Below are 26098 nucleotides of genomic sequence, written 5' to 3'. Positions count from 1 at the left end.
ACCGCTCAACCGTCCACACCAGGAAGCCGTTTAATTCGACCTAGAGGGCTCTTTAGTTCGAATTCGGTACTCCACCCCGACGAGGGGAGTAGCGCTAAATTCGACATGGCTATCTCGAATTAGGCTAGGTGTGGATGCAAATCGAACTTAGTAGCTCCGGGAGCTATCCCACAGTGCACCACTCTGTTGACGCTCTGGACAGCAGTCCAAGCTTGGATTCTCTGACCAGCCACACAGGAAACGACCCGGGAAAATTTGAATTCCTTTTCCTGTCTGGGCACTTTGAATCTGACGTCCTGGCTGGACATCGGGGCGAGCTCCGCAGCACCTGCCACGATGCAGAGCTCTCCAGCAGAGGAGTCCATGCAATCCCAGAATAGAAAGAGGTCCCCAGCATGGACAGACCGGGAAGTCCTGGATCTGATCGCTGTGTGGGGCGATGAGTCTGTGCTTTCGGAGCTGCGCTCCAACAAACGGAATGCAAAGACCTACGAGAAGGTCTCCAAAGCCATGGCACTCAGAGGATACAGCCGGGATACAACGCAGTGCCGCGTGAAAATCAAGGACCTGAGACAAGGCTACCAAAAAGTCAGAGCGGCAAACGGACGCTCCGTAGCCCAGCCCCAGACATGCCGCTTCTACGAGGCACTGCATGCCATTCTAGGTGGGTCTGCCACCACTGCCCCACCAGTGACCGTGGACTCAGTGGATGGCATAGTGTAGACGGGCAGTTCCTCGGCGATGTTCGCCATTGGGGAAGATGAGGAAGGGTTTGTGGAGGACGACGCAGGCGACAGCGCTTACAATACCGCTTTCCCCGACAGCCAGGATCTCTTCATCACCCTCACAGAGATCCCCTACCAACCCTCCCCGGCCGTTAACCCGGACTCAGAATCAGGGGAAGGATCAGTCGGTAAGTGCTATAAACATGGAAACATTTATTTTTTAAAAAACAGGAATAAAAACTATATAAAAAGTTTTCCATATAAAACTATATAAAAAGAAGGTCCACACATATAGGGATGGAACAGAAATCCTCTTGGGACACTTCCAGTAAGCTCTCGTAGAGGTGCTCGAAAAGCCTCCGCAGGAGGTTCCTGGGGAGAGGTGCCTTATTTGGTGCTCCGTGGAAGCGCACTCTTCCGCGCCAGGCCATCCTAACGTACAGCGGAATCATTGCCTCGACCTGCATGGCAGCATACGGTCCTGGTCTGTGCAGGGATTCTCGCAGCATCCTCTCTCTCTCTCTCTCTCTCTCTCCGAGTGACCCGCCTCAGGGTAATCTCGTTCGGCGACTGCTGCATCTAATTAGGGCAATTAGTGTACTGTTACTATTGTGAATGCTTGACTTTTACTTTGCATAGCAATGACCTTCGTTTAACAGCCACGTGTTGGAGGCCGAAGAGGAAAAGCATAGTGATCTTTCCCGGGCACAGCCGCGAGGGGCTGGAACAGGGTCAGACTTTATGCTTTCCAGATAGCTGTGCCCTCCCGCTGAAGGCAATCCATTAACTGTTAAGCAGCCTATAGTGTAGGGCTTACCAGGCCTGGCTGCTACACAGATTCAGCTGTACCGCCCCACTTGTTCGATCTCCTGTGCAAGATCGCAGCCAATGAAAGCATATTCCGAAATCTCGAACTTGTCCTGAGAGCTCGTGAGACTAGGTGCCCTGTATGGTCTTGCTCACAGAAACTGAGTAGACTGTGTTCAGTGTTCGCAAACATGTATCTTTTCAAGGAAATCACTTCCTTTTTCCCATCACACAGCTGCGGCTCTTTCATGAACTGCCCCGGCATCCCCCTCACAGAGGCTGGTGCAGATTAGGCGGCGAAAGAAAAAGACTAGGGACGACATGTTCTCGGAACTGATGGCCTGCTCCAGAGCCGAGGCGGCCGAGCAGAGACAGTGGAGGGAGACCCTATGTCAGCACCAGCGCTCACACAGCGAACAGGAGGACAGGTGGCGGCAGGAAGACCAGCAGGCGACTCAAACGCTGCTTGGGCTAATGAGGGAGCAAACGGACACGCTCTGGCGCCTTGTAGATGTTCTGCAGGACCGCAGGCAGGAGCAGAGAGCCCCCCTGCACTGTATCTGCAACCGCCATCCCCCGCCACAAAGTCCTGTCCCCCCCTCACCCAAAGTAACAAGAAGGAGGGGCACTAGGGGCCGTGAAAACTGTCACTGCACCCCAGCAGAGCGCTCATGTACCACACAGCTCCCATGCCATAAATTTTGAGAAGTGCTTCCCTTCCTGGATCACCCAGTCCCAAATCCAAGTTTCATCCCCCTACTGTGTAGTTGAGTATTAAAAGTAGTTTGTTGTTATTCACTGTTTCCGTCACGTTTTTCTTGTCGGAAGACTTTGTGTGAAGGGGGGGGGGGTTTAATTGCATAGGAGAGCCTCCATTACCAGGGTACAGACTTGGGGGCAGGATCAACAGCAGGACACACACAGACTGCAGTCACTAGGCACTAGGGTCAGTCTGGGAGGTGTATGCTGCCCCGGGTCAGTCTGGGAGGTGTATGCTGCCCCAGGGTCCTAGCGTCTGCCATCCACAAATGGCAAGGCAGGCTGCCCTTACCATGCCCTTCCACCCTAGCCACGAGCCTCTCGGATGCCCTGAGCCCCAGCAAGAGCCCTCATCCACGGACAAATACTCACCCTTCCCACACACCCCTCACCCCTTCCTACGCCCCAGCACAGAGCCTGCATCCAAACTCCGTCCCAAAGACGGCACCCCTCACCCCTTCCTGCAAACCCACCCCTTCCTGCACACCCACCTGCAACCGTCCTCCCCCCAGAGACCGCTGTAGGAGCAGGAGCCTGTCATTCCTCTAGTGTAGAAGCGGTCTGTACATCAGTGCACACCGTACCCACCACAGTCTGCGTCCATGTTTCAACCCTTGAACAGGAATTCATAATTAAATAAAACTTTGTTAATAATCAGTGTTCCATTAAAGTTATTTTAAAACGTGTGTTGGAAGGGGGGAAACCTGGAGAACGGGGTATGTAACCGCAGATCGAAGTCAACAGTCACTGAAACAGGCTCAGGTTCAGCTTCTCTGTAAATCAAGTGGACAGTCATAGGTTACCCTGCTCTCCGAGGAACCTAGCTTTCAAAGCCTCCCGGATGCACAGCGCTTCCCGCTGGGATCTTCTATCGGCACGGCTGTCTGGCTGAGCGTAATCAGCAGCCAGGCGATTTGCCTCAACCTCCCATCCCGCCATAAAGGTCTCCCCCTTGCTCTCTCAGAGATTGTGGAGCACACAGCAAGCAGCAATAACAACGGGGATATTTTTTTCGCTGAGGTCCGAGCGAGTCAGTAAGCTCCGCCATCTCCCCTTGAGACGTCCAAAAGCACACTCCACCACCATTCTGCACTTGCTCAGCCGGTAGTTGAAGAGTTCCTTCTCACTGTCCAAGGCGCCTGTATAGGGCTTCATGAGCCAGGGCATTAGCGGGTAGGCTGGGTCCCCGAGGATCACTGTAGGCATCTGCACATCCCCAACCGTTATTTTGTGGTCCGGGAAGAAACTACCTGCCTGCAGGCGTCTAAACAGACCAGAGTTCCTGAACACACGCGCGTCATGAACCTTGCCCGGCCACCCGACGTAGATGTTGGTAAAACGTCCCCTATGGTCCACCAGTGCTTGCAGCACCATAGAAAAGTAGCCCTTTCAGTTAATGTACTGGCTGGCCTGGTGGGCTGGTCCCAGGATAGGGATGTGAGTCCCATCTATAGCCCCACCGCAGTTTGGGAATCCCATCGTGGCGAAGCCATCTCTGACGACCTGGACGTTTCCTAGAGTCACTACCTTTGAGAGAAGTTGCTCAACGATTGCGTGGGCTACTTGAATCACAGCAAGCCCTACGGTAGATTTGCCCACGCCAAAGTGGTTCGCTACTGACCGGTAACTGTCTGGCGTTGCAAGTTTCCAGAGGGCTATGGCCACTCGCTTCTGCACAGTCAGGGCTGCTCGCATCCGGGTGTCCTGGCGCTTCAGGGCAGGGGACAGCAAGTCACAGAGTTCAAGGAAAGTGCCCTTACGCATCCTGAAGTTTCGCAGCCACTGTGATTCATCCCAGACCTGCAGCACTATGCGGTCCCACCAGTCCGTGCTTGTTTCCCGGGCCCAGAATCGCCGTTCCACACCATGAACTTGACCCATTGCCACCATGATCTCCACTGCGCGGCGTACCCTGCTTTGTGAGAGGTCTGCGCCACTCTGTGACTTCCTGTCCTCACCGCGCTGCCGGAGCCTCCTCGCCCGATTTCTCAGCAGCTGACTGTGGAAGAGGTGGACGATAAGGTGCGAGGAGTTGACAACGGCCATAAGTGCCATAAGCATGATCGCAGCGGGCTCCATGCTCGCAGTGCTGTGGCGTCCGCGCTGTAACCGACCAGAGAAGGGCGCAAACAGATTTCCCGCCGGCGCTTTCAGGGAGGGAGGGCGTGATTGACGGTTCAATGACGACAGTTACCCAAAACCACCCTCGACACATTTTTTTTCCCCCAGCAGGCATTGGGGGCTCTACCCAGCATTCCAATGGGCAGCGGGGACTGTGGGATAGCTTCCCACAGTGCACCGCTTCCAAAGTCGACGCTGGCCCCGTTACTGTGGACTCAGACAGTCGAATTAGTGTATTTAGTGTGGATACACAAATTCGACTTCATAAGGTCGATTCCACAAATTCGAGTTAAGTAGATTCGAAATAGTCTTGTAGTGTAGACGTACCCTTAGTTCCACTCAGTGACAGAGACTCTGTTAATATTTAATAAACTTGCAGAATGCATGTCTGGTTCAAAGTGGCTGTCACTGGAGTCTTTTTAAGAAATCAGAGTACAAATAAGAGGATGCTCTTTAGTTGTCTATTTCTTTGAGGTTTTTTTTCATGAGATTTTGACTCTATTGACGTGTTTTATTTCAAGGTTTTTGAAATATGGAAACCGTGAGAAGATGGCTCAGGAACTCAAGTATGGTGACATTGTAGAGAGGCATCTCATAGATGGGGATATAGTTCTGTTCAACCGACAGCCCTCTCTGCACAAGCTGAGCATCATGGCTCACATAGTGAGTATACACACAGCCTGGCTATCATGTAACTTTGACCTTTAGTGGTTTAGTTTTGTTTATTAATCTCTCACTCAAACTGTTTTTTTTTTTGGGGGCATCTTAAAACAACGCTACTTGGAAATGGTCCAAACGAAATAGTTTTGCGCTTGTGCATAGGAGTCAAAGTGAAACTGAGTAGTCTTTTGTTCAAATGCCACTGATTTTATGTTTGTGCATGTATATATGCATCTCGATAGATGTAAAAATAAAAAAAAATGCAGTGTTAGTAAGAACCCTGATATCTAAGAACATGCTGCGTCTTGTACTTTGCATGTAATGTTGCAGGGTCAAGGGGTTAGTAAATAAATTCACTCAACTTTGGTTAAGTGACTTGGTAAGCCTCCACCAGTTTCTATGTAAATTAAAACAAGTAATTAGATGTATCGTCTCAAGAGTCTTTTTATATTTTAAAAAACTGTAAAAGCACAGTTTGCAAGGAAACCACTCTCAAAACTTGTAGATGCTGGAACCTTGTAAATTCGATGTGATTCGCTGTGTCTGTGGCATCACTTCTTATCTCTCTTGCAGGCGAGAGTAAAGCCCCACAGGACCTTCAGGTTTAATGAATGTGTCTGTACACCATACAATGCTGATTTTGATGGAGATGAAATGAATCTTCATCTTCCTCAAACAGAGGAGGCCAAAGCAGAAGCACTGATTCTCATGGGGGTAAATGGAGTATCTTACTGTCTGGCTTGTGGTAATGTGATATTGCATTTCTGTATAAGCAGCACCCTGTATTTTTCAGTTGCCAGTGAGAGCTGCATTCTTCAGGTAGGCCGCTTGACTGCTTCAAGAGACCAGTGCTAAATTCTGCAGCCAACTGAATATTCCATGCTAGTGTTAAGGCACCTTCAGAAAACGAGGCTTTTTTTGTTTTGTTTTGTTTTTTAAACAGAATTAGAGGCATCACAGTGATACCTACTTATATTCCCTGAAAATGTGGTTTGTTCTGAGTGCCTGTCTTCCTGTAGTGACATGCTGCAGAAATGAGGGGCTTTTGCTGTGGAATGTATTTTACCTTATGCCACCACACATAATCTCCCCTCCCAACTGATAAGGCAACAGTGGGGCAGTGAGTTCCCTTTTCAAAAGTAAGTTGGGACTTCATGCCCGTAGACATGGCCTACAGCAGCATAACTACAGCACCATAGCTATGCTGCTGTAACGCCCAGTGTAGATGCAGACTATAACAGTGGGGGAGGGTTTTCAGTCACTGTAGGAACTCCATATCCCTGAGCAACAGTAGCTAGGTTGATGGAAGCATTCTCAGTAGACTTATCTGTGTCTACGCTGGGGTTAGGTTGGCATAGCTGTGGTGCTCAGGTGTGGATTTTTCACCCCAAGGGCTGTTGGTATCTAGACCAAATTTTGAGTGTAGACCAGCCCTTAGGAGCCAATTGAGTTTTATGTAAAGCAGTGGCAAGTGCATCTGAGAAGACCCTACTGGGGAGACTCATACTGTACCCTGACATTGGCTCCAGATATATGGGAGACCACTGGCAGCTACTTCACCTTCAGACTAGCAATTACCGGTACTCATGCTAGGGGATTGAAGTTATAGTAGGTCTCCGATATCTCCAGGCTGCCAAGACTACAGCCACACAGGACCCAGATCAGATTTAAGACATGAGAAAGTAGCCAATGTAGGCACTTGATGAAACAGTCAGACCAATGGTGCGGTCACCAAACTCACAACTTTACAAGAACCACCAGCAATACTATCCCTTGTACTTGTAATTTGACTAATAACTTGACCTATCAATTCAACCACTATCAGTAGAAACTCCTCCTCCTCCCCCTCTGACCAAAGATCTGTTACAGTTAGACTCAACAGTCTCTTGCTAAACAGCCATGTGACATAGGTTTGTTATTAATCTCTCTCTCTCTCTCTCGTATTTTACTTGTGTGTTTAGGAATCTACCTTTTTGGCATCTGTCGATTTCCCCGCGCCCCCACCACCACACACATGATTGGAAAGTAACCTCCAAAATGTGCCAGGTTTTCTTCTATGAGTAAAACTTGTTTGTATATATGCCATCCCTCTGGATCCCCAGATCTGGTGGCTGGTGCTGAACATGCAGGTTGCAAGGGAGTACCTATCTCCCCATGTCTTTTTCCCTAACCTAATCCATAGCTTAGATGTGTACTAGTTGTAGGGATAGGATAGGGTCTAGAACTAGGGTTTCCTCCAGTTTACAGGATTTGTCCTACATAGTAGAGTAAATCCGAACACTTAAACTATGCAATTGGGCCTTTAATGTTTGTTACAAGCTCTGCCTTAAAAGGTCTGTTCTTTCAATTGTATTGCAATAGTAATGTATGTTAAATTAATCTTCTCTACAGAATATTTCACGCATACTCATTTTTCATTCTTGTGTTCTACAGACCAAAGCAAACTTGGTAACACCAAGAAATGGAGAGCCTTTGATTGCTGCTATTCAAGATTTTCTTACAGGTCTGTGTAAAGATCATTTTAGAGATGTGTGTGACTTAAAAAACGTTTCTTTTTTGAAAATCAATAATGTCCCATATAAATCTATAAATGAACTTTTAAAAAAAAAAATTATTTTGCCCTGTTGCAAGATGTATCAAAATGGATTCCCTGACTATGAAGCAATTAAACTGATGCTTCACAATGCTTTTCAGTTATGATTTGGCATGAAGGGGTTACTTGTAATAGTAGGGTTAAAAAAATGTTATCTTTAAGTTGATGGAGTCACTTATGTGTCTGCAAGGTTATTTAATGTTATAGAAAACGTCCAGAGGGTATATCAGTGGCCAGAGAGTTCATAAGGAAGAGGATGTTTGATAGCAATTCTCAGATGGTCTTTTAGACTTTAAATCTAATAGGAGAAAAATTAATTTTTTACGTTTATAAATTGCTGGTTACAGGCATTCATTTAAAAATCATAAGTGCAGGGAAAGAATTTAGAGCCAATATTACATCTGCATTGCTGTCATCTGTATCAAGTGGATAACACATGGTCAGAGTAATGCTTAACATGCAATCACTTTTAAATTTTACTTCAGCCTGTTAGGTTAACCTTTTTTCACATTCTAGGTGCCTATCTTCTCACACTAAAAGACACCTTTTTTGACCGAGCCAAGGCCTGTCAAATTATTGCTTCTATCCTGGTTGGCAAGGATGAGAAGATTAAAGTTCGCCTTCCACCACCAGCAATCCTGAAGGTGTGTAGTCCTGTTTAGTTTTTTTTTTTAAACTGTTGCAAAGATTTTTGGCCATGATTTCTCTTGGATGTTATGCATACTTGACCCATTGTCATAGCCGCCAAAAGACAGAATTTTAGTGACAGCTGTTCTTAGAGTGGTTACTTGTGCTGTAAATGTATTGTGCATGGGGATGGAGACAGAAGCAGGGCTTGATGCTGCTGCTTTAACTTCACAATAGATCTGGCAGCATGCTGTGAGGATCATAAGTCAGGGCCATGGGTAGAGAAAAGTTGTGGAATCTAGAGAGAGTAACTAGAACTGTGCAGACTACCTGTCTTGGTGCAGTGTGCAATCCATCTGCCCCAAATCATCAGTGCTTTTGGCTCTCCACTACGCTGAGTCAGCTATGCATAGTGGCATGATGAGGGTTCCTTATGGTCCTGCTGCCTCAACATACCTACTGTGGTTTGAAAGAGGGGAACCCTAATCTGATATATCTGAGCAAGCTCCTTAAACCAGGAATATAGATGCAGGTGAAGTTCTTCACAGACATGAGAGGTTGGAATGCAGCAGGTGATTGTCCCCTCAGAGCCTGTACTTTGCAATTTCACTGACCCCAATCGTGATGGGATTTGACGCAGAAGTTAGTGGGGGCTGCATATTGGTGCATCAGAACTTGAATGGGTCATCTGGTACTGATGCTTTAGCTGCTGCCACCTCCATGCATTGAGGAGTCCTGTAGCTTCAGCACAGATGGTTTAGTGAAAAAGAACTTGATCCTTATCTTTCCCATTCAATCTCCTGCCCTCCTGCTGACTTGTCCTCAGCTCCTACACCACAATACACAGCAACACCATGGGGAGTCTAGAGCATTTAAGGCAGTGGAAAACATCCTAGGGATCATGGGGGACTATTGGTGGTAATGGGGAGCAGGATCTGGGATGGAAGAGGTGGAGCTAAGAAGAGCTCTGCTCCATAGCTGCCTATGGTCCTATTTCATATTCAGCTGCACAATCTTCATTCTGATGACATAATTAAGTTTAGAACATGGTGTTTATACATCACCAGTGTACATGTGTCTGGAGAAATAGTCATGCACTTTTTATTGTGATGTAGAGGAATTTTGATGTATATATTGTGGTTATCTGCTTAATCAAATATTAAGTAAATGACTTGCAAATGAACATGTATACTGATACTTAGAGTGATCTTAAAATTGATAAATATCCATGTGCTGTAAAGTATAATTATTAATGTGTTGAGAGTGTAGGGAAATTGGAGCCTCAAAGGATAATAGTCATCTAAAGCAAAGATGGGAAGTCCGTTTTGAGGTGAGGTAAAGGTTTTCCTTTGTAACAAGACACTGAGTCTATGATGATAGCATTTTGCCAAATGACTGTAGATTTAGATTTGTGTCAGCTGCTTATATTGGCTAGCTGTATTTCATCTGGCTGATGTACACAATAATGTGATCTCTAAGCCAAATGCACACTTATTGACGAAAGCACTGTATACTGAACAAGAGAAACTAGATTCACAGCACTGTAAATGCGGGGAATGAGGTGAAGCTGGCAATCATCTGCATTTTAACTTTTTATTTTAATTAATTATTTATTTATTTCCAACCAGTGTCAGAGAGAAGTGGCGGCGTGGAGGGGGTATTCATTCATTCGCACATCTGCCCTCTGTCCTTCATCCAAAAATATTTAAGTTCTGGTTCCTTGGGGTAGTGGGGTTTCTGTTCTCACTTAAGTGAATAATGGCAGCCATCTCAGCAAACTGACTGGCGCAGGTTGTTCTACCAAGATATTAACCACAGTTTTAGAGCAGCATATTGAAGTTGGCTGTTTCGGCACTATAACCCTATCGAAAACATTCTGACGGTTTCTGATTGTTTCCCTTTGTTGCCTTCAGCCTGTAACCCTGTGGACAGGAAAGCAGGTCTTCAGCCTCATTCTCAAACCTAGTGATGACTGTGCTGTGAAAGCCAATCTCCGAACCAAAGGAAAACAGTACTCTGGCAGAGGGGAGGATCTGTGTGTCAATGATTCTTGTGAGTGACCTTGCCTGCTCAACTGCTCCTCAATTATGAGTTCATAACAAATCTGCGCCAGTGACTCCTTTTCTGTTACTAGTCCGTAATTGAGTTCACAGCAGGGAAATGTGACTGAAGAAAATGCTGTTAAATGCTATTTTTCGCTGTTAAACATGAAAATACAAGTAAAATATGCAAGAATGTGACTATTTGATTCACATACAAAATAGGCAATTTCTCAAAAGTTGGTGTTTGCTCAGACATAGAACACTAAGGACAAATCATGAATTTTATTAATAAAATATTTATATAGCACTTAACTTGTCATGACACCTTACAGAGATTTAAAAAAAAAAAACATAGTCTCTACCCCAAAGATCTTACCATTTTAAACTTGACAAATGCAGAACTTGAAGCTAGGCAAAGGAAGGCGATAAGGAAAGTAGAGATGGCGCAAAACAGAGTTGCTGTACAGCGAGCATATTACACATCTGATATTATTAAACGAGCAGTCCACAGCTAACCATTTCTGTAACCAGAAAAATCCTTCCTCTGTTTTAGTGAGGTTTTTATCCCATATCCCTGCCACCTTTTTCTTCACCATGAACTAGCTGCAGGGGAGCAGAGCAGTGTAAACCCAAGAAAATTCTCCCACCATAGGAAGAAATTGCAGAGGGATGTAACAGGCCTTAGAAGATGCAGTGGAAACCCTAGTTTCTTGGAGTCGGCAGCCTCAGTGGAAGCAACAATCCCTCTGAGTTTCTTTGAAGCTAGTGTTGCAGTCTTTGGCGTACCTGTTCTGTTGTGAAGCAACAACAGTCCAATCCGGAAAAGGTCTTCTGCAAGACCTCATGAAATCCCAACATGGCTTTTGAGGTGTACTCTGTCATCAATGAATATCAATGGCTATTTACTGTTCAGCAAGTAGGTTTTGTTGCATCCTTTTTCAAAAAATAAATAAAACAATAACTTGGGTCTGCTAGTAGAGCTATGTCAGTTGGGGGATGAGAAGTGTGATGCCTGACCCACATAGCTGTGCCAGCATAAGTCCTAGTAAAGATGCAGTTACACCAGCAAAACTGCTTTCACTGGTATAGCTTGATTGACATGGGGGGTGGGGAGGTTACTATAGCAGGTTACTACCCTTTACAGGTATAGCTGTGTCCACACTAGGAGCACTTAATAGACCAGCTTACCGATTCCTAGTGTACATGTAACTATGGTGTACCTTTACTGAGTCAGGACAGTGCAGTGATTAAAGTCCATCTATATACCCAAGCCCTTCCTTGAATGTAGCATATTGGAGTTGGAGTGCTCACATATTATGTTGCTTACTTTCTAGTGCCATTGTGTCCAATTACTGACTTGTTCCCAAATAAAATAACTCTCTTCAATGATTCTTTGCTAACTATAGTCACTTAACATTTTTATCAAAGTTAAGTGTGGCTTTTGGCTGGGAAACTGCTTGCACTGATTTGCCTATTGTGTTTTAAACTATGTGAGCAAAAACGGACTAATTTAAGATGTTGCTCAGAAGATTTAAAATTGCTTTTTATCACATTTAATTCTTCTGTGGGAGTTAAAAAATTAAAATGTGCAGTGTTAAGGTTGCTTTAAGTTATGGGCTACTGCTCTTTCTTAAAAGAGAATCTGGCAATTGAAGCATTTACCTGGGGAAAGGATGGGAAATAGACTTAAAAATCTATGGGAAATGTTGTTGCAGACGGAGGATTGTTTTGGAGACGCTTTCACTGCACCCTCTTTATTCAGTGTTCTGCTTCTACAGGCATAATGTGTATGTTTGCAGGCTTTTTTGTTTTGACAGCCCACACTGTTATGATTTAAACTCTATTAAATTACTAGTAACCTAAGTTAAGCTCTTGGTCTCTTCGGGTGTCAGGCTTTCAGTATTTTCCTTTGTGCCTCCAGATGTTACAATCCAGAATAGCCAGTTGATGAGTGGCAGTATGGACAAAGGAACCTTAGGATCAGGATCCAAGAACAATATCTTTTACATTCTGCTGAGAGACTGGGGGCAGGTAGAGGCTGCAGATGCTATGTCACGGCTAGCCAGGCTTGCTCCTGTTTACCTCTGTAAGTAACCTGAGAGGTGCCTTTCACTGTAGAATATTTTAATGTAAAAATCCAGGAAGGTTTCTATTAAAAATGTAGCCTATTTAGAGAAGGAAAAATCAATAAGATACTAAGTTGATGGAAATGGAGAAAAGTGCACCTGTTCACAACTTTGTCTTGAATTCAAGTGACATGTTTGCAAATGCCATATAATGGAGAGAAATTCTGTGATAGTTATCTGCAAAGAACTCAGTGAACTGAACTTTTTTATGTTTTACTGTAGCTAACCGTGGGTTCTCAATTGGGATTGGTGATGTAACTCCAGGACAGGGACTGCTAAAGGCTAAATATGAACTTCTGAATGATGGCTATAAGAAATGTGATGAATACATTGAAGCTTTGCGCACTGGTAAGCTGCAGCAGCAGCCTGGCTGTACCGCAGAAGAGACATTAGAGGTGAGTGGTGATTCACTTGTTAAAATAGTGTTGAATACGAGTGCCATGCACTCAGGCCAAGACACTCAGGTTTATTAAATCAAACCTTTATTTTAACGAAAAGCATACCTTGCTTTACAAATACTGTTAAAGTACGAAACAGCAAACATACAGAAAAAAGCCATGGCTAGTTACCTTCTCCTGGGGCTTAGGGCGTCATCATGGATTTTTCCTACGAAGCTCTGACTGCCCATTTTATTACACATCCATATTACATATTCATTACTTAACATTCATGACACAATGGTGATTGGAAGATAAGTATCTTATGTAACTCATACAATACTCATGTGCGAACTTTAATTGGCATGTAACTTTCTGTTGTTTTTGTGGTGGTCTCTGGTTGATTGTGCACTCTTGTGCATATTTTGGCCAGGTCACTTTGACCTGTTTCTCTGCATAGGGGTTTTTTAGGACCTTCCAGTCCATTTTTCTAACTGCTTTTGACAACACAATTTATAGATACATTATTCTTCAATTTAAGCACATCCTGTTGTCCTCTGTCCTATATAGCTGTTGTAAACAAACAAGTTTACTTGATGACAAGATCATTTAAAGCAACATTTCGCTTATGTCAGGCAAGCTGCAAACTAGGCCAAAGCCAGCCTTACTTACAGACAGGACTGTTAAAAATAAGTCATCATACCAGCCTATTACAAGATAGGAGTACTTGTGGCACCTTACTCCTGTTCTTTTTGCGGATACAGACTAACACAGCTGCTACTCTGAAACCTATTAAAAGATAGTGAGATTTGATTAATAGATTGTAAAATATGCAGTGGGTTTTAAATATGACTGTTTGAAAACTAGGAGGAATGAATTGTTGTACTTAAATATGTGCCTAACATGAAACACCTGGGTAGTCATGTAGAGGTCATCTCTTTAACAGTTTCAAGTCTTGATCCTCTTATCTAGTATATTTCTAGAAATGCTCAATCACTGTTTTTCTTAAGATTTATAAAACTAAAATAGGATCTCGCTTTGCTAGTCATCAAGTCTGATGCTGGTCACAAAATGCAGTAGTTTCACCATACTGCTCAAAGTAGAGAGTTGTAGTAAGGCCTCTTGTTACTAAATGTAATGCTTGCACCAAATACGTTTATAGAACATATATAAATAGACTTGACAAACGAACAAAGTACATTGTGTTGCAATATCTTTTATATACATTTGCTTGCTGTCTTACTGACAATTTGCCAGTCTATAGTGGGTCTCCAGTTCTGTAGTTCATTTTACTAAGATTCTCGTGCATTTCAAAAAGCAGGTTTTTTTTCTCTTAATGCTCTTGTTTGCCTTTTTGATGCTGTTTTAGACTTCATACTGAATACTACTGAAGGTTTTTTGGTGGCTAGCCTTAGTATACTGCTATGTGCATATTTGTTACTAATACTAAATATCTAAACTCTCTGATTCTAGGCCTTAATCCTTAAAGAACTCTCTGTGATCAGAGACCATGCTGGCAGTGCCTGTCTCAGAGAACTAGATAAAAGTAACAGTCCCCTTATCATGGCTCTCTGTGGTTCTAAAGGTAAGATTAGTCAAGTTTTGGAATTGTGTGAAGTTTTGCTGCCTACATAATTTGCCCTTAATTATTTGTTCTGCCTTTGTGTTAATCATTATGTAGTCTGTTTTGTCTAAAACATGCAGTTGTGTAAGCATTAGATTTGTAGCATCGCTTTCCGTTCCTTTTGAGAGGGTAAAGCTAGCTTCTTTTTTAAATTAACTTGTAAATAATCACACATTGTTTTATTTAGAGGCTTATTACTCTACAATAAGAGCATCCATCCAGCACTCGAGGTGCCCTTGGGAATCTTTTGGAAAAACACAAATAAAGACACGTTAATTACCCCCAAGGTTAAATAACCCAGCAAAAATATAAGTGTGTCAGAAAAAGTAATCATCGGGAAGACTTTCCACATCTATTATCAAGTCATTCCATGTTGTGATCTGTTTTTCTGATCTCTGCTTCTACAAGATCAATTGAATAATTGTTTTTCTTTTTTGTTTGGATGTTGTCTGATCTTTGCCATTAATTTCCTGTGTGACCTTGGGCAAGTCAATTGCACTCTCTGCTTCCATTTCCCCATCTGTATTGGATAGGTGTAATACTTCACAGGGGTGAAGAAGTGTTATTAATATTTAAATCACTTTGGGATCTTGAAGTGAAAGCTATAGCAAGTTTTGTGGTGTTCTGCTTATTTTCAGAAGGAGTTAATCAAATGATACTATGTCTGTAGAGAAAATAAAGACTCTGAATTCAAGATGGGTTTTTAAAGCAGTTGATATTGCATCTGTCAACAGCAAAAGAGATGTTGACAAATAATAAGAAATGGCATTAACAGACATGGATTATATGCTGTTGATAGGTTAACTTGTTCGGTATTTTTATTATACTAAGGTCTATAATCAAATAAGAATGTCATAAAGATCCATGATCCACAGAAAACTAGATTCATTGATTGACAGACGGGGAGTTCCTTGTAGGGATGACTTAATTAATTTTGATTGGTATCTCCAGCCTGTGAATATAAATTTGACTGAATAGGAGAAGTAACTGAAGAGTTGAATTAATTGACTGATGCAAATTTAGAAACTTTTTTTTAATGACCTAGTAAGTGGTGCACCATTCATCTCGTTTGAACAAGCATCCTTTACAAAGGATTACTAATTTTGATGTCTCCTGTTTCTCCAGGTTCCTTTATTAATATATCCCAGATGATTGCCTGTGTAGGACAACAGGCTATCAGTGGGTCACGCGTGCCTGATGGATTTGAAAATAGGTCTCTGCCTCACTTTGAGAAGCACTGTAAGGTCAGTAGCCTTGCACTAAATAAGATTCAATGAAATCCATCTGTGAACTGGGAATAAGTTCAGATGAGTCATTACTCGGTCCTTCCATTAGTGAAGGACTGCCTCCAAGGGTTACACCATAAAGTTCAAGTACAATATTTTAAATGGAGAAGTAGGGACAAGGAGCTGATGCTCTTTGCCTTCATTTATTTTCAGGAATCTTCATTAGCCTGAACCTTAACAGCTGAACTTTTAACTTCTGGTTGCCCTTTTCTGCCAAATAGTCCCTTCCTTGAAATATTTAAACAATACTTTATTATCTTAAAGTTATTTCAACAAATATTAATTTAACATAACACTGAGGATATGTTCATGATTCTTACATTGCTTACAAACAAGATTCTCGTAATCTTTGCCTTTTTTCCTTTCTTTTGAATACTGATTCATTGCACTAAGGTGTCTCGTGGGTGCTGTGCTGCTGGTTTTGTTTCTTATGATGGATTTCAAGAATTTTAGTGCATGTGAAATATATCCACTGGGTCACTCTGGAGTCTGAATTTCTCTATAGAACAGATACAGCATGACAAATAGTATTGCAACTTTATATCAGTGTTTCTCAATCCTGTTGTGAAGGGACCAGTTCCCAAGGTCAAGAGTCTAGAACTGTCTCCACGTTAATACAGTCCTATCTGAGACTGCCAGTTAAAATAATGGCATCAATTCATTTCCTAGTAAAGAAGTGTCAATATAGCAACCCTCGAACAGCCCCGTAAGCTCACCAGTTCATGTCATTCAGGTTACTGAATACCTGTCAAGTGGTAACTCTAAATCACTACCTGCCAGGACTCAGTTGCAATTTCTGAACTAACAGAGAAAGTTGCTTACTGCCGTCCAGTAACCTGAACCTGCAGTTCCCTTTTTATTAAGAAAATGCTCCAGGTAACTTTTGTTTATGGTAGAAATACACATGATATAAATTCCATCAACTTTAATTTCCCAACCTTGTCCATTTTGTCTGTTACTAATTAAATGATGGTACAAAGTAGCCTGCTTTAAGGGTTGGTGCTTCTTACCCTCTCCATCCACTGTTCTGCTTCACAGAATATGGGAATGACTTTTGGGTCAGATGCTAGTGATGGGATTAGGAATAGTATAGAGAAGGTTCCAGTCAATCCTCTAGTTACTCAGTTTGCTTAATAAACTTGTAAATTGGCTTTGAGCAGTTTGTGTAAAGTCTATTGACCAGACCCTCATCAATGGCCAAAACAAGCTATTCAAAAGAATTTAGAAGCTCCAACTCTATGAAACGTGTAACATACTCTGTTCCATAGGCTCAGGTTAGGAAGATTCCGGTAGAAGTAATGTCTCTGTCATTCTTCCTCCTCTCCACTCAAAAATGAGTGCTCACATTGTCCTCCAACCAGATTGCAACTCAGGAGCGTGTGCATAGTCCTATTAGACTAAATGGTTTTTCTATTGCAGACTTCTAGAATGTGTGGTATGTCTTTTTAGAACTTTTTTCCCCTCCCCTCTAGCTTCCAGCTGCAAAAGGTTTTGTTGCTAATAGCTTCTATTCTGGCTTGACTCCAACTGAGTTCTTCTTCCATACGATGGCTGGTCGGGAAGGTCTAGTTGATACAGCTGTAAAAACAGCCGAAACTGGATATATGCAGGTAATGCTCGACAGGGGTATAAAGATGTATAACAGTTTTGCTGTTGCAAGAGGGTTATGGTTGTCAGTCATATCGTTAATATGAGATGCTGTTAGATCTCATCGATCTAGTGCTGGATGTTGGAAAGTATGATCATTCATCTTCTAAAGTGGGCTTTCATTAAGTGACATGGGAGCGGAACTGTCCGTGTATCTTCCGAGTACAGTGACCAATCCTTGTTCATAAGTGTCCTGATTTGCTGAGCACCTCCTGCAAAGTGGTAAGTGCCTTCAGTTTCTCTTGAAGTTAATGAAGGTCTGAGGGCGTGGAGCATCTGAGTGGATCAGGCGCCTGTGATGATGCTTTGGTCACTTAGCCTTCATTCCAGTAAAAAACAAAGATGATACCGGTGAAACTTCAAACTCTTTTTTGTTTTGACCCATCAAAACAAAAGGGAAGTTGTCTCCATTACCCAAATGTAAGCATGGACTGTCCTGGGGCAAACCTGCTTGCCCTATTTTTGTGAGTAATCTCAGGGTCTTCAGTGGGATTACTCAAGTAAGGCAAGCAGAATTTGGCCCCTTCTTCAAGAATGAAAACTTACTTTAAGGTGGTGTCTGGCCTAACCTTTTGCTTCTGTGTAGGTAAATCAGAATTCTCCCATTGGGCCTTCCCTCTGATTAAAATCAATGTGAGTGCTCTTGAAATTCACATACCTAAATACTTAAGATCATGTCAATGCTCTTATGTAGAGGCATTATTCAATATATTTCTGTGCAACCTCTGACCCCATTCAGAGGGTTTAACATTCTGGGGTGCAATCCAGACCAGTGAGGGGCTGTGTCACCACTGGCCCTCTAACCTTGGGGCCTTAATGCTTTGCTGCTGTAGCTCCCACTTAGGCCACTCACAGATAGCATGCAGGTCACCCCTGAGTGTCTGTGTGTAGCCACAGCCCAAGTCCAGAAACAGTGACCCCAGCAGTCTGGCAGCAAATCTGCCACACTCTGGCTTCCAGCAGCCTTGCTTACTACTTGCGATGTGACCCCCCCACACACACTTCCAGTCCCAGATTTTCCCCAGAAAAGTGTGTTCTGCACTTGTCCAGCCCTCTCCTGGACAGTCAAGCTATATTAGGTCCATTGCCCCTCCAGGGGCTCAATATACAACAGTTTGCTACCATAAATGGAGTTACTCACACAGTTCAGTTTCAAGACAACACTGGATTGTAAAACTACAGAGAGGTTTTTAAGTCAGTACAAATATAAGGCATTAAAGTTAGAAATGGTTACAAGAGAAATAAGTTTAGAAAGTGTTTTATCTTTAACAAACTAGTCTTGGTTCAAGGTGAAATTCTGACCACAAGTTTCCAGTAACATTGCTGCCCAAGTTTCAGGTCAGGATCTGCTCTCTAAGTCCATAGGCTGTTTCTTTTGTCGTCTTAGATGAGCGAGAGGGAAATGGATAGGGAGAGACAACGTGTGGTGTTTTTATCCATTACTTTTATAGTTTAGTCACCCTTTTGAAATGTATTTTCCTGAGGGTTACCCCTTGATCAGGGGTTCTCAGACAGTGGGTCAGGACCCCATTTTAATGGAGTTGCCAAGACTGCAGTTAGACTTGCTGGGGCCTAGGACTGGGGCTGAAACTGAAGCTCGACCCCCACTGCTTGGGGCTGAAGCCGAAGCCCGGGGAAGGGTGGCTAAGGTTACATGCCCCCTGCCCAGGGCGGGAGCCCTTGGGCTTCAGCTTTGGCTCCTGTCCGGGGCAGCAGGGCTGGGGTGGGTTCAGGCTTGGGTCCCCCCTCCTGGGGTCATGTAATTTTTGTTGTCAGAAGGGGGGTGGGGGGCATGGTGCTATGAAGTTTGAGAACCGCTGCCCTAGATAAAATTCCTTCCAGCTATGAGGATGGAGACATGGGGTCTCGTTGTAAAAGAGATTTCATGCTGCCGTTTGCTTAAAATGCAGATTTGCCTTGTCTCCCTCTTGCTTTTTCAAGGACCTTGTAACTATTTCTATGTAAATTGAAGTAAACACACATTCCTTAAGACCTGTTTGTCCAGTCCTGCCCAATCGCAGCTGTGTGGGTTGACCATGTGCCACAAACACCTTGAAGCCTAACTCATAAATTAGAAAACTCTGTTTTTTTTTTTAAAAAGGTCAACTTCAGAGGCAGATGTTCAGTGGTGATATTTTTAACTGTCTCTGCTCTTTTCTTCTCCCTACAAGACCATATACATGGTAATGTGTCACCTATGTTCTTGCATTATTTAAAAAAAATTCCAGGAAGCAAAGCTGGTTAGAGAAACCACATGATTGAAAAGGCATTTCCTTGAAAACATGTTTGTATTTTTAAATTCCAGATAAATTGGGCTGTATCAGGTTCTAATGGTGGTAAATTTGAGTGTGTGTGCACCAAAATTACATGATAGGAGGAGCAGGAAGGAAAGCTTGCAGGCCTTCAGAATGCTTTGAATATTTTATTGCTACTGAGTTTTTTTTTGCTCTCAGGGGAATATAAAATTAAATCTTATGAATGGTGTATGAATTAAAAAAGTTTTATTTTCTCAGTCCACATTCCATAGGTTTTTGTAACTCCAATGCATGGGTATTCCTAAAAAATAGCTGTCTTTACTTCCCCCCCTTTTTTTTTCCACCCCCCTCCAGAGACGGCTGGTGAAATCTCTGGAAGATCTTTGCTCTCAATATGATCTCACTGTCAGAAGTTCTACTGGTGACATTATACAGTTCATTTATGGGGGAGATGGCTTAGATCCTGCTGCTATGGAAGGGAAAGACGAACCTTTGGAATTCAAGCGAGTCCTGGACAACATCAGAGTAAGATTTTCCTGAAATCATTTGTTTGAAATACATTTAGGCTCTCTAGTTGTCAGAGGCATGTAATACTATGTGGGACATAAAGAAGAAAAGTGTCATGATACAACATGGAGAATCATTCTAATGTAAGGATTTATTTTAAACTAAATTTCTTGCAGATCTATGTTAAGTAAAGAATTCTATAGCTTTCTTTGAAATTGAGTGACTAGATTATCACTTGGGTTTTTTTAAGATGTTAGTGCAGGGGTCAGCAACCTTTCAGATGTGGTGTGCCAAGTCTTCATTTATTCACTCTGATTTAAGGTTTTGTGTGCCAGTCATACATTTTAACGTTTTTAGAAGGTCTCTTTCTACAAGTCTATAATATATAACTAAACTATTGTATGTAAGTAGGGTTTTTAAAATGTTTAAGAAGCTTCATTTAAAATTAAATTAAAATGCAGAGCCCCCCAGACCGGTGTCCAGGACCCAGGCAGTGTGAGTGCCACTGAAAATAAGTTTGTGTGCTGCAGGTTGCCTACCCCTGTGTTAGTGCCTGACCCAAAGCCCATTGAAGTCAGTGGTTGGACTACTGTTGACTTATTTGGGTGATTGACTGGTTCCTTATTGCACACACTAATGTTCTGAAAATTATTCTTCCGTGTTGGGTTGTTGGATTTCTCAGCTCACAGGAAAAGAGCCTTGTTTGCTGTCTCTAAGCCTAGCATGGTATTGTGAAACACTTGAATGCTAAACATGCTGAACATGTCTTTTCAGAATGTCCATATTTTATTTTGCCTAAGACTAAAGGTTTTCTGTGGAAGTGGCAATTTGGACTTAAGTGACTGGCTGTGATAATTTGATTTGTGTAATCAGAAACATGTGGATTGATTTTCCAAGTACATATATTTGGGACACTATGCAGTGAGGTGTTAAGCGACTCTATTGTCCATGTGGAACACACAACTAATCTCTCTAAAATTTTTAATGTAATGTCCCTGTGGTCTCTATATATGTAGAAGTATAACTCTCTTTATGTTGTTGCTTAAGGCGGTATATCCATGTCAAAATGAACCAGCTCTTAGTAAAAATGAATTGGTGTTAACTGCTGAGTCCATCATGAAGAAAGTTGAATTCCTTTGCTGCCAAGACAGTTTCCTACAGGTAACTTTTTAATCTTAATAATCATGAAATAAAAAGAAATATCACTTCCCTCATAAATCAAGGATTTTAAACAATTGAGAGAGCTTTTATTTAAAGACCGATGAAGAGCTTTTCAAAAGAAAAGTTTTATCCACGACTAGCAGCAACACCTACTGTACTAATCTGTCTTTAAGATATTTCTGATTACTGCATTCACGATGGTGTAAGACTAGCACAGGGGTCAGCAACCTTTCAGAAGTGGTGTGCCAAGTCTTCATTTATTCACTCTAATTTAAGGTTTTGCGTGCCAGTAATACATTTTAACATTTTCAGAAGGTCTCTTTCTATAAGTCTATAATATATAACTAAACTGTTGTATGTAAAGTAAATAAGGTTTTTAAAATGTTTAAGAAGCTTCATTTAAAATTTAAATTTAAAATGCAGAGCCCCCCGGACCGGTGGCCAGGACTCAGGCAATGTGAGTGCCACTGAAAATCAGCTCGTGTGGCGCCTTCGGCATGCATGCCATAGGTTGCCTACCCCGGGACGAGCACTTCAGTATGGATAATTAATTTCTTTCTTTGTCGTCTTGGGTAAATCTGTGTTTGCTACAATAGCTTTATAAAGGAAGGAAAGTCTAGTTGTTTGAGTAAGGGCCAATCATTGACCTGCTGAAACACCTTAGTCAAATCTCTTGATTGCTCTGTACCTCATTTTTACCATCTGTAAAATAGTTCTAGTAATTAGCTATCTCAGAGGAGCATTAAGGAATAATGTGATATTTGACGTATAACTGTGAAAGTACTAATATCAAGAGCTCTTTCCTTTTATCCATCTTTTGTGTAACTATCTTTTGTCATTTTCCCTGCTCCCTTTACTAAACACTCATTTTCTTACGGTTCCCAATCCAACAAAGGACTTTAAATACATGCTTTCTGTACTGGGGCCTGTTTTCTGAGGCTTATCCACACTCCTTTTTTAAAAAAAAAAAAAATGGTTGCTTGCAGAGGATTTCAAGTTTTACAAAAGTACTAGGTAACTTAAATATTTAGAGAGATGAGTAGATATCCTAATTTGAGTTTTCTCCTTCGGTGACAAATGCTAATGTCTGCACTGCCCCGCAGTTTGGACTATTCGGGTGTATATAGCAGTGCACACCGAAGTGCTGTTGTCACTCCCCCCATGTGGATGCTGCAGGCATGAACTAAAAGGTTCTTAGTTCACATTAATATAATCCTGAAGAGGGACCTTTTATTTCACGCCTGCGACATTCACAAAGGGGAGTGACAGCACAGCACTTTGGTGCGCACTGCTGTTAACACCCCCGTAGACTGAACTGCGGGGCAATATAGATGAGCCCTAAGAAAATGAAGAATTAACCTGGACTGATGCAGCTTGAAATGGCCTCTGGGATATCGGTGATGAGACTATGAATTTCAGTGACTGGCTCTAGTGGCTCTTTGCTATTTATGATGGATCACTGTGATCCAGAGTAGAAGGTGACAAGATTTGTAAACAGTTCTTTATATACATGACTTGCTATCTAAATGCCAGGGCTGAGTCAGTAGACTACTGTGGATACAAATAGAAGTGTATACAAATCTCAACTTCATGGGCTGGTAAACAATTTCTTCACCGCTCCCAGAAATAAATTCTGATCTGATAGCATTACAAGGTTCAAAGTTAATTCTCTTTATTTTAGAACTGCGCTAGATTTTAATGCTCCTTTCAAAAGTCAAACTAGGATGCACAGATGTAGCTACATCACTTAGCATTAACTTTTTTGAATGATTTATTTCTGACCAGTAAATTGCAGACATTGTTACTTTTTCTTCTCTTCTTTTACCTTTTTCTCCCCCCTCCATTCATTCTTGAAGGCATTAACTGAGACAGGTTATGAAAAATATAATGAGGTAATTGTAGCATGCGTGTGCACTGTATGAGCATTAATGTTAGTGCTATTTAAATTAAGATATTTGTGCAAGATCTTGTAGTAACAAATGGGACTGTATATGTTACTGTCTGGCAAATTATAATTAAGATTTCTCCTGCATTAATCCACTACATCTTTTTTAATTTTTGGATGAAAACAAAGCTCAGATGTGATGAGAAGGTCGCTGCTAGCTAAATTCCAAGAATTAGTCACTTAAGGTTTTACTTCGGCACACCACTTTTTTTTTCTCTCCTCTTTCGTATCAGTCTTCTTAATCACCTAAGGTTATTGACTCAGTCTAATAGCTTGAAACTCCAGCTTGTTTCAGAAATATATGGCAATTGGAGGTACCTTAGCATAATTTCCCGTTGATACTTGGAAAGGTCTTTGGAACTTTGGTGGTTTTCCCTGCTTCTCATGCATGTGGAAGACCCTTGAAAATAGTAAATCTCTCTCCAGTGCTTCACTTTGCATTCTGTACCATCATTTCTTTGTTATGATGGCTAAAACTAGCATTTAATTGAGAATCATAGAAATGTAGGGCTGGAAGGGACTCAAGAGGTTATCAAGTCCAGCTTCCTGCACTGAGGCCGGACCAAGTAAACCTAGACCATTCCTGACAGATTTGTCCAACATGTTAAAAACATCCAATGATGGGGGTTTTTACAATCTCCCTTGGAAGCCTATTCTAGTGCATGATTACCCTTATAGTTAGGTTAGGATATTTGGAAAATCTTTCTAATTGTTCCTGCTGCTGATTATGCCCATTACTACACCTCTACCCCAATATAACGCTGTCCTCGGGAGCTAGAAAATCTTACCGCATTATAGGTGAAACTGCTTTGATCTGCCGGCGTGCACAGCCCCCTCTCCCCAAGACCAATGCTTTACCGCGTTATATCCGATTAGTGTTATATCGGGTCACGTTATATTGGGGTAGAAGTGTACTTCTCCTACCTTCAGTGGACAGTTCATCACAGTCCTCCTTATAATAGTCTTCAAAAATGTTAAGGACCATCAGGTTCCTCCCCACCCCCCATCTTCTTTTCTCAAAACTACATATGCCTAGTTCTTTTCACCTTTCCTCATAGGGCAGGTTTTCTAAGCCTTTTACCATTTTTTTTTTGCTCTCCTTTAGACTCTCCAGTTTGTCCACATCTGTCCTAAAGTGTGGCACCTAAAACTGGGCATAGTATCCAACTGAGGCTTCCCCAGTGGTGAATAGAGTAGAACAGTTACCTCCCATGTCTGACATACGATGCTCCTGTTAATACACCCCGGAATGATATTGGCATTTTTCACAACTGCATCACATTGTTGGTTTATATTCAATTTGTGATCCACTGTAGCAGCCAGATGCTTTACAGTAGTAGTATCTCCAAATCAGTTATTCCCCATTTGATTTTTTTTCCCTTCCTGAATGAAGTACTTTGCACTTCTCATACTGAATTTCATCTTGTTGAGTTCAGACCAATTCTCCAGTTTGATCACCTAGGATTTGCAGCTCAGAAGCCTGTATACAGAAGCATTCCGATTGCTTGTTTTGAAAGCTGTTTAGGTATTCAGGAACAGTTAAAGCAAACACATTGTCTGTCAGTAAATGAGTTTGCTTGTCTGGGTCCTATCCTATCTCTGTCAAAGATTCTCACTGTTGCTAACTCTTGCCATTTCATTGCAAGTCTTAGAATGTTTCATTTATTTTCAAAAAGCCCAGCTCTGGAAGGCATGTGATTAGGTAAAAATCTAGGCTTTCATTTTTTAAAAAGTAAATTTCTAGCCCTCCAGGTTAGAGTAGCAATTGAAATGTGGCTCAAAAAGTTCACAGTTGTATGGCTTTTAACCACTTCATGATTTTTGGTATCTTAGAGTTGGAAGTACTGCTTCCTGTGTAACCTTACCAAATCATTTAACCTCCCTTTCCATTTGCTCATCTGTAGTAGGGAGATGATGCTTACTTACCATGTGGTTATTTAATACTTAGCTGTTAAGGGGGAATAAAAGCTTGAGGTTTGAGATGGTCTGGTGGAAGGATCTGTAAAAGTGAAAAGTATACTTTTCAGTGAACATGATTAAAGGGAGAAAAGTGTACTGCAAGGTGAAAATCGGCAGAAATAACTTATATTTGTAATCTTCTAAATGGGGATAAAATAAGCACCAATTTCTGGGGCATACTTTTATTATCTAACTCTTCCATTTTGACCTAGTCTGCAAATTCTGATTTACAGTAGTGGACTGTTAAACTAAAAATGCCTTGAATGTTGAGCAAAACATCCACATCTTGGAGTTAACCTGCAGAGTCTGCTGTGACAGATATACTCTGACAGTTTTATTAATGGCGCATGCTGTGGTTGGGAAATAGCTAGAAAGGTTATTCCTGATATTTATTTAGTGGATGGAATAACTTTTTTTTTAAATGCCCAATTACTGAGGATACTGGATGGATCTGCAGATTATTTGGACACCTCAGAGTTGGTGGGATTAGTGCAGTATTTAGTGCAGGAGTTGGCAACCTTTCAGAAGTGGTGTGCCAGGTCTTCATTTATTCACTCTAATTTAAGGTTTCGCATGCCAGTAATACATTTTAACGTTTTTAGAAGGTCTTTCTATGTCTATAATATATAACTAAACTATTGTATGTAAAGTAAAGTTTTTAAAATGTTTAAGAAGCTTCATTTACAATTCAATTAAAATGCAGAGCCCCCCCCCAGACCGGTGGCCAGGACCCAGGCAGTATGAGTGACACTGAAAATAAGCTTGCATGCCGCCTTTGGCACACATGCCATAGGTTGCGTACCTCTGACCTAGTGGATAAGCGTCCACATCACACAGTCAGTAAAGTTGGCTGCCTCACCAGAGGGGCCACGGATTT

The 26098-nt window shown here is 42.2% G+C and overlaps 1 protein-coding gene across 1 annotated transcript in view; it reads left to right on the top strand.

Moving 5' to 3' along the window:
- The window catches only part of POLR3A (RNA polymerase III subunit A), a 55935-nt gene that overhangs the window by 14137 nt on the left and 15700 nt on the right, over positions 1–26098 (top strand). The window contains exons 10-21 of the mRNA XM_045024534.1: positions 4934–5075; positions 5646–5786; positions 7506–7575; positions 8182–8309; positions 10206–10344; positions 12256–12420; positions 12683–12855; positions 14311–14422; positions 15587–15705; positions 17220–17357; positions 20004–20174; positions 21204–21317. Coding sequence (XP_044880469.1) covers positions 4934–5075; positions 5646–5786; positions 7506–7575; positions 8182–8309; positions 10206–10344; positions 12256–12420; positions 12683–12855; positions 14311–14422; positions 15587–15705; positions 17220–17357; positions 20004–20174; positions 21204–21317 — 1612 coding nt within the window. The remainder of the gene's footprint in view (positions 1–4933; positions 5076–5645; positions 5787–7505; positions 7576–8181; positions 8310–10205; positions 10345–12255; positions 12421–12682; positions 12856–14310; positions 14423–15586; positions 15706–17219; positions 17358–20003; positions 20175–21203; positions 21318–26098) is intronic.

Source organism: Mauremys mutica, chromosome 7 (assembly GCF_020497125.1).
Source record: "Mauremys mutica isolate MM-2020 ecotype Southern chromosome 7, ASM2049712v1, whole genome shotgun sequence".
Lineage (NCBI taxonomy): Eukaryota > Metazoa > Chordata > Testudines > Geoemydidae > Mauremys > Mauremys mutica.
This window is presented reverse-complemented; position numbering and strand designations above follow the sequence as displayed.